This window comes from Taeniopygia guttata, chromosome 12 (genome assembly GCF_048771995.1).
Source record: "Taeniopygia guttata chromosome 12, bTaeGut7.mat, whole genome shotgun sequence".
In the NCBI taxonomy this organism is placed as follows: domain Eukaryota; kingdom Metazoa; phylum Chordata; class Aves; order Passeriformes; family Estrildidae; genus Taeniopygia; species Taeniopygia guttata.
The window spans coordinates 5719095-5735395 of NC_133037.1; the positions used below are offsets into that span (position 1 = coordinate 5719095).

Genomic DNA, 16301 nt, shown 5'->3' on the forward strand with positions numbered 1-16301 from the left:
GACACGTTACATCCCGCCCCAACACCCCGTGCAAAGCTGTTCTCCTGCTTCAGCACCTAAGCAAATGGCAGACAGTGTTATTTAACCATCAGGGTTAATCCCAAAATCAGCCCAAGAGGGAGCGAGGCATGGTAGAACACTTACTGCACTGCCTGTGAGGAAATGGCTTTAAAGCTGGGCCTGGCTTTCATTTACTTTTGACTTACATGCAGCTGAGCAAAGAGGAAAGAAATACTAGACTGCTTCTCCAGGAAAAAAGGAGAATGGTCACCTACCTGTAGAGATCCATTTAAGGGCCAGTTTGGCTATATGCCTCTATTTTCTACTTGCCCTGTTAAGCAGCAACAGATCTGACTGTAAATTTTAGGAGGGAAATAGCATGTGGTTTATTGATTCAATGGTGGAGTTATAAACACGTATTACTGCTGAGAACCCCAGCTGCTGGGGCAGAAGTATTCTGCAAACATTTCATTCTTATTAACATTAAAAATCAGGTGCAATGAGCTTCAACCAAGGTTAGAGTGTTCACCCTCCACAGAAAGCCATCAAGCAGTCATTGCACAGCAAGCTTCAAGATGTATCTCAGAATCTATCTGCACTGATGGCCAAGAGCGAGGCTGAGCTGACCCTAAAATCAGTTCCCACCCTACATTGCCTGTCCCAGCCCCTGCAGCTGAGCTCTCTGGAGGGGGGAACCAAGAGAACCAAGCAAATGAGCACATGTGCCATTGCCCTCTAGACCTATGGTTCAGTTCACCAGCACACTCCCCTTCACACACGTGCCTCGAGCCTACAGTGACACCTGCACCTGAACAGAAAACAAAGGAACTCATCCCAAACTTGCTCTCCATTGCATGGCCAGAAACCAGCTCAGAACCAGCCCATGGAATTGCTCTTCTGACCCAACCCATTTTCTCAGCCTCACAGAGGAATGGCTGGACTCTCCCCATTCTCTTTTTGTATAACACCTTTTATTTTGTGAGACCTACAGATTTGGGAAAATTATTTTATTGCTAAAACCAGTGACAAAAAAAAAAAAAAATTGTGGGCTTCTAGAACTGCAGGAAAGTCTAAGAGCTCTAAATTTTGCTCAGCAGTGAGACAAAGAGGGAAATCCTGGCCCTGCTGAGTGCCAGAAGAGTCACACATCACCTTGAGCGTGGTCAGTTGAAGATTTTTATCTTTCTTTGAAGCTCCTGGGCCAGCAGAGCAGCACAGTGTGTGCCTGCCCTCCCAGAAAGGTTGGGTTTGTAGGGACAGGACTGGCTGGCCCTGATGTTCCACGGTCTTAGCAATGTCCAAGTGTCTCATCCTAAGAGTCAGACCTGTCTAATGAGAGAGACAAAAGCCTCCCAGGATAAGAGGTTTGTTTTCCTTAAAAAAATCCACCAACTAAACAAACAAAAACCCCTTTGTTTTTCAAGTCAACTCATTTGAGACCTGTGTCCTCCTGTCCTGCCTGCTCCTTCCCTCCTCGCTGGTTACCAGAGCCTTTTCTCCAGACATATAATACATTTGGTCTATAAAGAGACCATTCTCCCTGTACAGCTGCATTTGAGTAACCCTCAGAGGCTCTGAAGCACAGCCAAGATGCAGAAATATAAAACCCAAGAGGACTGAGTCTTGTTTCACCTGAGAAGGGTTTATCTTACAGCACTGCACTTCAAGGGATATGACCATTTCCACTGAGCATTAAGAAACAGGCATTTTTGAGAAAATGTTTCTGGACTCAAACCTAACCAGAGGCTCTTGATTTTCTGTAGGGTTTTAAAATAATATTTTATTGGAAAAAAAACCCAAAATACCTGATGCCCTTTATTTCTCTAATAGCCCCCCAGCAGAACTGAAAGGGTTTTTTTTTTTTCAGTTAGTTCTAAAAGAGAAGGATTAAAACATTAAACAAATGATAAATCACTGATGTGCTGCTGGTAGGAGCTCGGATATGACGATTTTAAGCGCTGAATAAAATGTCAGAACAGAAGAGAATAAAAGATAAGGCAGAAGGGATGGGCTCCTCAGGGCCAGAGGAGCAGAGCCTGCACAGCCCTGGCAGCAGGGTGAACACAGGAGCTGCACAGGCTCCTGTAACCCACAACAATTTCATGCCAAATACACAGCCCGCAATGTGAAATTCCCACAGTAAGGAACACACATATAGTATTTCCAAAGCAACTTACTGAGGCACCCTGGAAATTCCAGGGCAGCATACAAGGGGACTGTATCTTACAGCATTGATTCCAAAACCTGAACTAATATGGAAGGCTCTGTGCTTGGCTGGTATTTGGGAAGCACACCACATCTATGCTCTGTTGCCTTTCTTCAGGGCCACTTGGCTTTGAGATGGGATCAGAAGCATTAACCCCACATACAAGAACCTAAATCTGATCAAACTGTCACAGTAATATTCAACCATGGTGCTCTTCTGAGGATGGGTGTAGCAGAAAGTGAATAAAATTTGTAACATCCTTTCTTTCCCTGAACTCTGAGAAGAATTCAGCCTGTAAGGTTTGGACTAAGAGACAGAAAAGAGCTACACTAACTCATCCTAGATAGGGATTACAAGGTCCTGAAATCTGATACACCATAGCAGTTTCCTCCTCTCTTTTGGTTTATAGCAATAATCTGTGCCTCAAACAAAATATGGAAAAATGGAGACTTGGAAAGAGAGAGGACATTAATCACACCTTATAGCAGTGGATGCTACCTAAATAAAAAAAAATAATAATAAAAGAAAATACTTTTTTTAATTAAAAGCACCATAATTTCTTTACCGTTGTTTCTTGAGTCACTGTGAACTAAGGAAGGAGTCTATTGCCCCTTCCTAAATTGTGTGTTCAGCAGAGTCACTATCAGTAATGCTTGGATTTGAAGCAGTATCTGTTTCTTGCTAATTACTGCAATCCTCCCTTTGCCAGCACCCACAGCCAACGTAACCTTATAGCTCAGCAATCTATACAATGCTCTCTTCTTTTCACGTAGTTCAGTGCATGGCATGCAGGTTTGCTCTCACAGGGGACAGCTGGTGCACATGCACAGACAGGAGAAAACTGTGCGTGTAAACTCTGTGATAAAGCATAAGGAATAACCAGAGCAGCTTGGAGTAAAGCAGAGAGAGAAAATGGGATGTAGAAACACACCATTTGCCACCTCTGACAAGCCTTTATTAGGCTTCTTTAAGCTTAACACCCTGCTGCTGGCTGCAGTCAGCACATATCTGAAGGAAAAGGAACCTCTCTTCTTCTTCCATGCGCCTCTCTAACTGTCCTTTCACAGTGGAAAGATTTTTTTCATTTTTATGGTGATTAGCTTGTTCAGGAAATCATGACTGAGTCTATCTTCTATCAGCTTATGTTACTTCATACAAATGGTTTTAAAAATGACACAGCCACAGCTCTTGTTCTACTCTCCTCAGTGGGATGGCCCACACACATCATACACAACTGCTCCCACAGTTACTTTCTCAAGTAATCCCATTAATCCAGTGCAGAACAGTCCCTCAGGCATCATCTCAATAACTCTTTTCTGTTCAGGCTTTGTGCCACTTTTCTCTTGTCCCTTGAATTTCTATTTCTTTGTAATTACTGTCTGTTCCTGCTCCCTTTGTGCACCCGTGAGGAGCCCTACACCCTCCACCATACTCCAGTGAAGTTACTGGCCACATCCATCCTCTTGATGGGACCATAATGATTTTTGTCCTTTGTTATTCTGTCAGGACAATTTTTAAGAGCTTCCCTCAGATAAACAAAATGTATCCTGCTTTCACTGCCTGGCTTTGATATGACAAGCCCTGAGCTCTCTCCCTGTGCTGAGCCAAAGTGACTGAGTATGCCAGACTAATTTTTGCAGTTTTCTACTCTTGACTTCACATCAGAAGAATATAATGCAACAGGTTTGTGGAACAAACCGACACAAATTTTGTTTCTCTTCAGCTCTGCACTGACCTCCTTAGATTAAACATGATGCCTCATCCTGAGTGACTCACTCCTGTAGTTAGCTAAATTCAAACTGTCTTCTTTAAAGCCTGTAATGTAAACAATACATTTTACTGTCACAGCTACGTGGACATTAGTTAAAACAACTTTACATTCTGCAAACAGCCACACGACGTTGCTGGTTTCTGTGGTTTTGGCATGAACACCACACTTTTTCCCTTTAAGCATCGCCACCTCTTGCTCCCAGCCACGGCTGCTGCACTAACCACGAGCAGGTTGGGCCAGTACCGCTGCTGAAGAGTTTATAGAAAGCCATTCCTGGACACTGGCAGGGAAGCAGATTCCTAATAAGGCAGCCCAAGCTCCCCTGAGCAGTGGGATGATACCCAGACCCCACAGCAGCTCATGAAGTACCCACAGAATCCTCCACAGCTCAGCTCTGCAAAAGCTCTTGATGTTTTTCATGCTCCTCCTGCCTGTGGATTCACCTTTAAACTGAATTCCCTGAAGCCTCTACATGCAAATATTCACTCTGTGGGCTTGTCCCCCACAAACAGCCCCAGCTACAGACACACAGCAAGAGGACAAACACACATTGGGCTGTCCCAATCCAACTCACAAGGACACACTTTGGGTCTCTGTGCTGAGCTTGCTCAGAAGTCCAGCTCTCCTACCAAGAAGAAAGTTTCTCTCTCCAGCTCCTCTTTCATAAATATATTTTGCTGCAATGTTTTTAATGATCTGGAATAATTCTCTGTGCTTCCACCCCATGACCTCCAAGTACTTGAAAAACCCTTCATCTTTTGCAGTGAGTTCAAGGAAATACAGAGGGATGGAGAAATTATTCAAATGCAATCCTCCACTCAAAAATCTAGATCCTGACTCTGACCATGGTAACAACTGCACTGTTAAAACATCATCCATTGACACCTTCTTTAAATGACCTTAAAATGAAGTATATGCAGCCAATCAAAATATCTTTTCAGTGAAGTTTACAAAACACAGGCAGAAAGCTTTTTCATTGACAATTTTCTTTTACCATGAAGAGCAAAACGCTAAAAAAATTAAAATAAATTTTAAAAAAAATCACACAACATAAGGTGGTTCCCACTCTTTTTTAGCAGTAAAAAAAGTTAGAGCCAAAGACAAAATTTCTGGCATGCTGGGAGTAAAATCTAGCCTGCATGTCACAGATCAGTGGTTAGATGTTCCCTGTTATTTTTCAGATATTCAGGCATATGATCTTCATAAGCACAGGTAAGTTGGAACATAATTTCTGATTCTTGAACATACCCATAATCACAATAATGCAGTTACATAAGTTACCATGGAAAGCCTTTGCAAAATGTATAACTTATATTTCCATCACTAAAAGAGAACTTACCTTTAAGGACTCCCAGAGGGGAAACTGTACCAGAGAGAAAGGAATCTGGAGAGGTGGGAAAAGAAAAAAAAAAAAAAGAACAACAACATAATGTTACAAAAGTAAATTGGGTTAGCATGTTCCTCAACTGGCTAAATTAGGAACAGTTATTGTTCTCTCAGTGAACTGCAGCTTATTACACTTACAAATCTTTACGGACACTTTATGTATGCTGCCATTAAATGACTGGTTTCACTAAAGCAGTTTTACTTTGTTTATCACATTCCCTGCTGAGAGGTTAATGTATTGTTACAGGGTGGCCTAGAAGTGCAATAAGCAGTGTGATCTAGTGCAGGGACATTCTTGGTTTGTCAGCCAGCCAAGAAAGCCATGAGGATGGTTCAAGAAACACGTTCCCAAGGCCAGGAACACAGCTTGGCAAAAATCATCCTCAGCAGTGCAGACTCTCACAGATGCTGAGCTCTTGTGCTGCAACCAGGGCTCTGCACTTGGGCATCAGCTGCAAAAACCTTCCTGAACGTGTCCCATGATCTCCCAGGAGCCAGCTCCCTTGAGAATTCTCCTGTCACAGGGACCCCCGTGTCTCTGTCCAGGCTCATTCCTGCTGCCACCTGTCCCAGGAGTGCCTGTGCATTTCCATGTCCTTCACAGCTCCTCAGTCAGTCTGCACTGTGAGCACACTGAAACACTGTGCAACAAGAGACATCACTTTCCAAGGCTATGCCTTCTATTGTATTTCTCCTCTGCAAAGCCCTCCACTAAATTCTTCCTTGTCCTTCACCACTCAGAGAAGTCCTGTCTAATACCTACCTCTGGTACCAACTCTGCCTTTCTATCTCCAGGCTGAATATCTGTCCCAAGGAATTTCAGAGAGAAGGGTCTCCAGGAAAGCACTGGCCTGTCCTAGGTTTGCCCTACAGCTGAATCTGCAGGTCTGCTTTGCCCCTTCCTAAGGCTGCATTATCTCCTCCACTTTGTTAGCCAGTCAACCCCAGGCTCAAATCTTCCTCCAATCACCTGTTTTCTTCTACTTTTATCTTTCTTAATTTCCCCCCTTGTTTAGGCTGATTTGGCAGTTCATATATCAAATTATTTAGTCTCAGAAAGCACTTACACATCTTTTGCCATGAAAAGAAGTAGACAGTCAAAATGGATCATGCTTATTTAATGCAGATAGCTTTGCTCTGAGTGATGTCAGGTTAAAAATGTTCACTAGAGATATGAATGGCTTATTAAACCCAAATTCAGACTACACAAAGGAATCTGAAATGGAACATCCATTCAACATCACAGGAAACAAAGAGTATTGTCTGCTTCCCTGTGCTGCAAGTAATGATTAATAAATGAGTCTATTAAGTTAATCTGCCAGGCAAAACTAAACTTGACAGACACCTGCCACAGAAAATTTGTTATCTATTCAGGCAGGAAATGGCAGTGAGAAGAAATCAATGTCACTGCTGTACACTGAGCTGACAAACTGAAATCTCAGAGGAAGTTTGTCATCTTGGACAACGAGCAATATCCCTGGTGGCATCTCAGAGCCCCACAATAAAGGTCAGACATGGCTCTTATTTATCAGAGTCTTGAAACTCTAGTGTAGCAATTAAATTTCATTTTTAATACTGGGTGAAAAAGCCCAGCTCTTTGACACTGATATGTGGTAATATATTTATGAGAAGATATATACACACCCCCATACTACTGCAGCATTGTTGAACTGAAATTATATGGAATGATTTCTCTGCAATGTAAAATGAAAAGCAACATAATCTTCTATTATGTAGACCAAAAAAATTAGGGAAAAATACGTAACAATAACCAATACATTTGCTTCAGATTTGTTAAAAAAGAGAAAAGGAAACGCTCTGTATCCAGCTGTACACCAAACAAAACAAGCTTTCAAATACAGCCTCCAAGTTTTGCTTTTTTTATGCTCGTGAATGAGTGGTAAAATTAAGCAGCTGTTAATAAGACAACAAGGGAAGCTTGTGACATAATCCCCTTTATATCGCCTAGCTTGAAGCATTTCAATCAAAGGGGAAACTTGCTCCCAAATGCTGTTTGATTTTCAGTGTTAGTGGTGTTTGCTTTCTGTGTCCTGCTCAGGGGCAGCCGGGGCTGGATGGGGATTGTGAGTTTCCCTTTTCCTCATGGGAAAAGGGAATGCATGGGATGCATTCCCCATGGGATGCAGATTTCAGATGTGTGTCAGGGTGACCTGCACAGCCACTGGGCTCCCTCCTCTCTGGGAGGGCTGCAGGATAAGGGTTTAAACATTCAAACATTCCTAAGTCACGCTTTACTAGAGTTTAAAAACTTACAAAAGCCAAGCAAAATAGGAAGCACCACCGCCACCAAGCAGAGCAGCAGCATCTTTGCTGCACTAGGAAGATCCTAAGGAGATCTCCTACATTTATTACACTCACCCATTGAATCCTGACATTCTGACTTAAAAACAAAACCCACACAAGCAATTTCATGGGTATTGGAATGAAAGGGAGTCTGTCTTCCTGCGGATTTGGGTTTTGTCATCAGATTCTCTGAAGCCAAATCATTTCCAAGCCGCTTTCGGCAATCTTCCCGTGACAGGGACCTCCATCACATTTCTTCTCGAGATCTATTCCACAGCCCTTGTTGAAAGTTCAGCTGCTACTGAAAGCCTTCCTTCAAACCCTTTAATCACCTTTATGCTCCCCTCACACACATATTTTCGAGAAAGTTATCAGAACTGCTGTTTATCTTCACAGCCTCTGCCCTTCCGCCACATTTCGGTGGCCGCGATGTGGAAGGGCTGTGCAGGCTGCTGTGTGTCCATGTGTGCAAACACCCCGCTTGCATAAGCCTCATCTCCCTAAGAGACCAGACTAAACAGCCCACACCCAAAAGTAGCATTAATATATGCAAAAAGAAATATTTCTGAGAGGGTAGCTCATCCCACCCTGAAAAAGCCTTTAGATGGCTTATTGCCCTTTATTCTTCCACCACGGCAGACGTGACAAAATCCTGCAGTCTGGGGACACTTCTTAATTTGAACACTTACAGCATTTCATTCTTTTTTGTATTTTGCTTCTTAAAAGAAAAGTTCTTCAGCAATGAACAGAATCACACCCTGTTAGGGAGAGATATTTCTGCCTGAAATAGGCTAAGGCAACAATAAAAATGTGGTCCACACATGTGGGTAACTTGCTGCCAGCAAATATGAAACCCTGGCAAGCTCCACCAACCCCTCATTCGACATTAATATAAAATAGACAGAGAGTACCAGTTCTCATGTCTGGCCTAATGTTATATAACCATGCTGTTTGCTCATCAGAGTCAACCCTTAAACACACACAAAAGGCAAATTTAAAGCCCCCAGACAGCTGCAAATAATTATTCTAAAATGTTTTATAGGTTAGTGAAATTATCATTTACTCTAGTCCCTGCAGTCCTTAGCACCTGATGCCTAACTTAAGGTAATGAAGTTTGCAGATGCTTATTTCTACACATCTACTTAATTCCCCTGGTACAAAGTATTTTAAATTATTGTGTTTAACAAGTTACTTTTAGAAATAGCTGCACTTCCCCGCCAGAGCAGCAGATACATCTCACTTCTAAAGAAAAATACCAACCTGTAAGTACTGAAGATTGATGACAGAGCAAAAGTCCTCCCACCAAACAGTGTTTAATTAAATAAAAGAAATTTAAGGAGGAACTTAATAATGCTCTTTGTAACTACAACACAACACTCTAAAGTATTGTGTATATATAACACTCAAAGTTCACCCATTTGATATCTGATGGCAAATTGCAAGCTGACATTGTCCCGAGGAAAACAGCAGTCAGAGCAAGGGCAGCAAGCTGAAGGAGGGGCAAAGAACTGGGGAAAGAACCAAAAGAAAAAAAACAAAACCTCATCAGCCCCTTCAGAACTGGGATTCCCTTCCAAATATGAGAATTCTTTCACACAAAGAGGAAACAGATGTCCATGGCTGGAATTTGCATGTGGCTTTATTCTCTTCTAGGATACAATAAAACTACTCTTCTTCTCATCCTCCGAGCTAGAAATTAAACAGTGGCATGTCATGCAGAGTCCAGCTGTGCTTCCTACCTCCAACCTTTATTAGCAATATATTTAAAAAGAAGAAGAAAAGAGAGAGACAGAAAGAAAAGGAGCAACTAGAAAAGCCTAAGAATTGAAAAACTGTGGTATGCGTTCTCAAAACAATATAAAACCTACAGATGTTCTTACTAATCTGTGGCACATGTTTGTTTATTCAGGTTTTCCCTGTCCCCAGTTCGGCAGGCTTTGCTCTCCAGAAGACTTATCTATTTTTATAAACGTTAGAGTAAATACTGGAGGAGAGATTGGCATAAACAGCCAGAGGAGGAACAGGCTCACCTTGCAAGAGCTTTCTCAGTGTCCCTGAAAATGCACCTCCATCCCAGAAACTGCTCTCACCCACACCCCCACTGTTCCCTACATTAACAGCAATGGGAGAGAAGCAAACACTTCTGAAGAGGATTTTGAGAGTATGAATATCACAAAGGCCAGCAGCAAGAACATCTGCTCCCTTCAGGGAGAACCTATTTCATCCTCGAGGGGCAGCTCTCAGACTTGCACCCCACCTGCCACCTGCACTCACTGTGACAAGGACAGAGGGGCCATCACTGTCCAAGTCTGTATTTATGGGGAGTACTGAGCTGCTGTGCCAAACTGTGCCTTCTCCATTGTAATTGCAAAGAAAGGCTAATAACCCACCTCTGAATAGCAAAAATATACTGTTTTTAAGGATGCATACACAGCAAATTTCAGAACAATCTTCCATTTACCTAAGTCCCTTTTCCAATCCATTTTTTTCTAGCTTCTTTATAAAGACTAGAAGGGTTTTTTAATAGGTTCAGGTTAAAGCAGAATAAAACAACCCTGTCAGCCCACTGGGGTTAAACATCTCTGTTAATAATCCCAGCAAATTTGGTTCAGTGTCTTGCCCTCCTAAAATTCTTCACCTTGCCCAATACATCTGGATTAGGATAAACTGATGTTCCAGCTATAAACATACTTTCCCCAGGATGGGCTTTGAAATGACAGCATGAAATGAGGCAAGCCTGGCCCCTGGTCAGAGGTCATAGCAATAGCTACCATCAAGATTTGGAGGTTTCACAGCTTTTCTACTGACTGGAGGTGAAGGTGTTTAAGACCCATCATTGATGGAATACCCTAGAGCTGACAAAATAGACTTACTTTCTTGCAAAGCTTCAATTAATATTGTCCCCCAGGCTCTCCTTGAAAAACTGCAGACTCCATGAGGAAACTGAATTTGAAAAAGGTAATTTGTAATCTTAACATGAATGAAAGACTGTCAAAGCCATCAGCTGTGTTCCTGCAGCTCTGTGAGATGGAAGGTTGGGAGCGTGGTGAAAGAACAGACAAGTTTATATGTCAAACAAATGATGGAGGGCTTTGTTAATAAACACTGATGCAAAAACAAACAAAGCTTTTCAGGCAAGTTTAACAACGTTGGCATAGCAATGACCAGGGGAGAGGTTTTGGCTTCAACTCCTTAAGGAAAACAGTGAAGGACCAAGTTCACACACAGCACCTTCCTGTAAGACTGCACGAAGCCAGAGAGGTGGAACCCCATGGGAAGCTCAGCCATCACAGGGAAATACTATCGAGTTGCATTTGCAACAAACAACTTTTCACAGCCCTTCAGTGTTGAACAGCAGCTCTGCAGCACTGCCAGAGGCAAAGGAATGGCGTTTAGGGTGGTAGAAACATCAATCTCAACAATGCCAAGTGTGTAATTAAAACAAAAGTTTCAGATCATGCACCAGCAGCATTCTGAAATAATCAGCAGTTTCTTCATTTTCAAGCAAATAACATTAACCCTGTGTGAGCTGGGAGAAAACTGCAAGCTATAAATGGGAAGAAATACAAAATTCCTGAATTATTGTCATTTTTCTAGTTCAGGCATCTGCTAACTCTCAAATAAATATTTGCACCTTGCTTCCTACGTTTCCCCAGCTCTAACCCCAAAGTATTTCCACTTGCCACCTGGCATATGTGAATGGTTGGAACTAAATTCCTTTCCTAGGCAAAACATTATGTGCCCCACAGGGTTGCTTAATTTGGTTACAAGCCATTCTCACAGATGTCCTTTGGACCTGTGTGGCAGAACTTCACATCGACATTTCCTCTTAAATAGCATCGCACAGTCATTATAAAAGCAACTTATATGGCATATTATGTAGTAAAGATAAGTAAAAGGAAAATTCAGTTTTCTCTCCAGGAGGAAAAGGTTCTGTGATTAAAAAAGCAAAGAAAAATAAAGACAAAAAAATGTTTTTCTGCAGGGACAATATTGACCAGCAAAGGGGAAAGACATAGTCAGAGATCCAGCACGACTGCATGTTTCCAAAACATGGGAAAAAGAGAGGCACTGAGGCAGATGCACAAACTCAATGCAGGCTGGATTGATTTAAGAGATCCTGATGATCACAGAGCCCAAACTTCGCACACGCGTGAGACAGACCATCAGTGAGCTATTGAAGGCTCTTTTCTCAAAGAAACAACATTAACAGCCTCAAATCCCACCCCCAACCCCTTCTTGAACCAGCCCCTTCTTACTCTGCTGGGAGAACAGAGTAATTATTAGAGATTGTATACTGTCAGCCACAAAAGTCGATTTTACTGGATTTCAAACATGAGCTTGACCGACCAGCCCCTAATTACACAAAAAACATCCATATTATCCCATTTTCCAACAAACAAGCATTAAAGGAGATGCCTGTTTTGCTATTAATTTTCAACAACATATTAAGAAAACCTCTCAGTAAGTAAATGAATATGCTGACACCAATTCGTACATGCTGTTTTCAGGGCTCAGATAAAAATCTTGTAGGATAAAAGATGAATTTAGCAGCTCCAGAAGAATGAAGGTATTGTTTAACAGGAAGCAGATGTATGTCAGATGGCAAACTCATTAAAGTGTCCCATCGTTAAAGGAAACGGGATAACAACGAGCCACCTGAAAAAACCTGAACTGATCAGGAAATACACAAGCCGCAGCTAATCTCCCATTTATTGGTAGGTAATGCCTTTAAGTCATGCACATGCATTGAGTTTAGGAGCATGAAGGACTAATCTTTGTTCTCATGAAAGAAACAGGAGCAGAACCCACGAGCATGGAGAGCAGCATTTCTGGAAGAAGTCTTCTGAGGAAAAGCTCCCAACATTTGGAGGAGCTATTACATCCACCCGTGGGTGCACATTCACACAGTCTGGGCAGCACGTCAGTTCCCTGACTCTGAGAGCATTTCAATGGACATTTTACATATATGGCACATTTAAATGTAAATATCATTTTTTAAATGCCTTATGGGAGGCACCTATCAAGGACCAGCCTCTAAATACAAACTTGGACACTCTAATCAAAGAAAAACCATTTGCTAGTGGGCACTGGACTGATAGATTTGCAGTATCCGAATTGAACAATTCCTCAAGTGAGAATTTTGGAGGTTATATAAGGACCTAAGCAGAAGGAATTAATCAAACGCAGAGATTCACAAAATCATAGAATCATTTAGGTTGGAAAAGACCTATGTGATCATTGAGTCCAACTGTTAACCAGCACTGCCAAGCACACGACTAAACCACATGCCCAAGTGCCACATATACATGTTTTTGAATCCCTCCAGGGATGGTAACTCAGGCACTTCCCTGAGTTCTTCCAATGACAACTCTTCCAGTGAATACATTTTTCTTACTCTTCAATCTGAACCTCCCCTGGTGCAGCTTGAGGCCTTTTATTCTCCCCCTGGCACTTGTTACCTGGGAGAAGAGACTGATCCCAACCTGGCTGCTCCTTCCAGGGGGCTGTAGAGAGTGAGAAGGTCCCACCTGAGCCTCCTTTCCTCCAGGCTGAGCACCCCCAGCTCCCTCAGCCACTCCCTGTGCTCCAGACCTTCTCCAGCTCCTTTCCCTTCTCTGGACATGCTGCAGCCCCTCAATGTCTTTCTTGTAGTGAGGGGCCCAAAGCTGAACCCAGGATTCGAATCAAAGACAGCATGTTGGATTCACAAGGCAGGTGGATCTGTGGAGAGGAGTGAGACTATTGCTTCATCCAGCAAGTATTCAGTCTAAAAAAATGGAAAACAGTGCAGCTGTAATTGCACTGACATCAGCAAAGGAACTCTTGTCCTCAGAGTAACAGCCACAAGAAAAAATAAAAAAAACCAAACCAGACTGGGAAGAAACATGTGTTTCTCCCATCTTGGATGTATCTCAGCCTATACTACTTTTGTTACAAATGTCTTATTACTACACTATGATTACAAACATCATACGGCAGCTCTCACCATAAAAATCTCTTTCCAGGAGTTTTCTGAGTATCATTAAAAAAAATTTCCAAGAGGAAATCCATCTCTGCCTTTGCATATTGGCCTGATCCAAAGGCCATGGAAATAGCTGGGAATTTTGCACATGTGGCTTTGACAGCTTCTGGATCAGGACTGATGCTAAAGATGGAGAAAAGAGGAGAGGGTGGATGCAAAGGTTCTACAGCACAACACAAAGATCAACTAATCTGGATTCTACCAGGATGCACAGACCCACTCGTGGTGAGAGCAGGCTCTAGGATCTCCTTTTTAAAAACTTGTTTAACGGGAACTGCTGCAAATTCCTTGCTTTTACAGAAATACACAACAGCCTTAATGATATCTGAGCCCAAACCATTAACTTTTAAGTACAATTTTAAGTTCCAACAGAATTAATGTAAGCTAACCAAGCTTTTTTTTTTAATGTTTTGCCAAATACAGACTTCAGTATTTTGCTGCATCACTACCCTTGGTTATTTGCTAAGACAATTCCTGCTTCTTTGCCCTTGTGGAGGAAAAAAAGAAAAACCCAAACTGTACCAAAAAGAACAAGTGAGCAAACATTGTTTTAAACAAAACACTTCATGGATACTATTGAGAAAACTACCCCATCAATGCTAGTGCAAAACCAACATTAATGGAACAACTACTACAAACCAAGCTGAAACTTCTTTCCCTGAAGGGAAAGGCTGTGCAGCAGTTCGTGTATCTTACACCATTATCTCCATCATGTGGCAGAGAGAAAGAATGCAGACTAACATCAAATTTAGGAAATACTGTGCATGTAAAGTTATTTTACTTCAGATTCAGAATTTTGTATCTCACAAAATGGGGCTTTGCCAAGTTTCCTTCTGTGGGTGCCCTTTTCAGCTGTTTTAATAAACAGTTGCATTGCATTTGCCCAACCACAGGGCATGATCTTGCAGAAGTGAAATTACCTACTACCTTACAACAAAGATTTCCCTTAACTTTTACATATTAAAACTTTCCTGCACTGCAGCTACAATTCCACAAACTTTAATCTGATTCTACATTGCAAAAGACCTAATCTAAAACTCATTACAGTGAACTGAAAAATCCCAGCAAGCGTTTGGTTGATCCCAAAGGAGCAGTTAGACAATGCACGTACAGATACAGGAAGGATGGTTCCTTTATTATTATATTTATGTATGGTTTTGGGTTTTTTTACCCTCTATAATTCTTTTCTGACAGTTTAACCAATTCTGCAGACTCTGTAACTATTTAAACAGGAAGCCCCCTGGACCCAGCAGACCTCCCTGCTGATGCAGCTGGAGAGTTACTCTGCTCCTAATGGAGCATTTCTTCCACCCCCACCTCAAGGTAGCAGCTGTAGGATGTCTGGTTGGACACTGCTGGGCCACCTGGGACTCGCTGCCCTCCCAGGTGTGGACGTGCAGCCTCGTCCATGGCAATCCAGCCCCTGGGAAAGGCTACATCCCCTAGTTTCCTGCCTGTCAGCAAGCTGGGAAAAACCTCAGCGTGCACAGAGCAGGGAGGCTTTGCTCTCAGGAACCTCTTTAGGCTGCCTCAAAGGAGCCTAAACTCTCCTTGTATAAAGGCATCACCAGTATAGGAACTGTGGAAATAAAAGCCACGACTCTCAATGATTTGTTTGAATCCAGTTAAGGAGAAGATTCTTTCATCATAAGCCTTTGAGCTCCTTTGCATGACTTTATACAGGCACCTCATTTCTGTCTGCCTTGAGAATCTCTCAGAAGCACAATGTTTAACCATAAAGCTAAACCAGAACAAATTCTCACACTTGGTTACCCAGCTTGGATGGGAGGAAAGTGTGCCAGGCTACAAATCCTGGGAATAAGATCAAGGGGAACAAGTGTGCTTTGGTAGGCGAGACAATTAAACAACTGGAACATCCCAGCACACACAAACCCTTATTTTCTTCATTTGCTCATCCTGCAGTCCTGTTCACACAGCCCAGGAGTAGCTTTGGGCTATCAGCAGGGCCTGAGGGAACTGAACTGCAGAGCACGACAGCAGCTCATACTTCTTCTATGAAATCCTGCTTGGAGCTGTGATCTCCAAAGGAGATGCTACCAAGTTTCCACTTTGCCAGTATAAATCATCCCCTCCACGTTTGGCAAAGCACTTAAGCACATGCTTAGCTGTGCTAGAGCTAATTTTCTTCACAGCAGACAGTATGGGGCTGTGTTTTGGATTAGTGCTGGAAAAGGTGTTGATAGCTCAGGGATGTTTTAGTTATTGCTGGGCAGGGCTCACACAGGGACAAGGCCCTTCGTGCACCAGAGAATGGGCTGGGGGTGCACAAGGAGTTAGGGGACACATAGCAGGGACAGCTGACCCCAACCAACCCAAGGGACATCCCAGACCGTGTGGTGTCATGCTGGGGAAGGAGGAGGAAGGGGGGATGTTCAGAGGATGGCATTTGTCTTCCACGTCCCCATTAGGTGTGATGTCCCTGCTGTCCTGGGGATGGCTGATCATCTCCTGTCCTTGCAGTGAATGAATTCCTTGTGTTGCTCTGCTTGGCTTTTGCTTTACCAGTTCAACTCTCTGTAATTCACTGACAAGTTTTCTCAATTTCTCTCTTCCAGTCCTTCCCCCATCCCACTGGTGGCCGTGTGGGG

At 42.7% G+C, this 16301-nt stretch overlaps 1 protein-coding gene across 7 annotated transcripts in view; it reads right to left on the minus strand.

Annotated features, from left to right (window-relative positions):
* SLC25A26 (solute carrier family 25 member 26) overlaps positions 1–16301 on the minus strand; it is an 82354-nt gene that overhangs the window by 19978 nt on the left and 46075 nt on the right. For 5 of the 7 annotated variants that reach the window (XM_041718869.2, XM_004176944.5, XM_041718866.2 and 2 more), the window contains one exon: positions 5317–5361. The exons of the other annotated variants lie outside the window; for them this stretch is intronic. In XM_041718869.2, coding sequence (XP_041574803.2) covers positions 5317–5361 — 45 coding nt within the window. The remainder of the gene's footprint in view (positions 1–5316; positions 5362–16301) is intronic. 7 annotated transcript variants of the gene reach the window in all.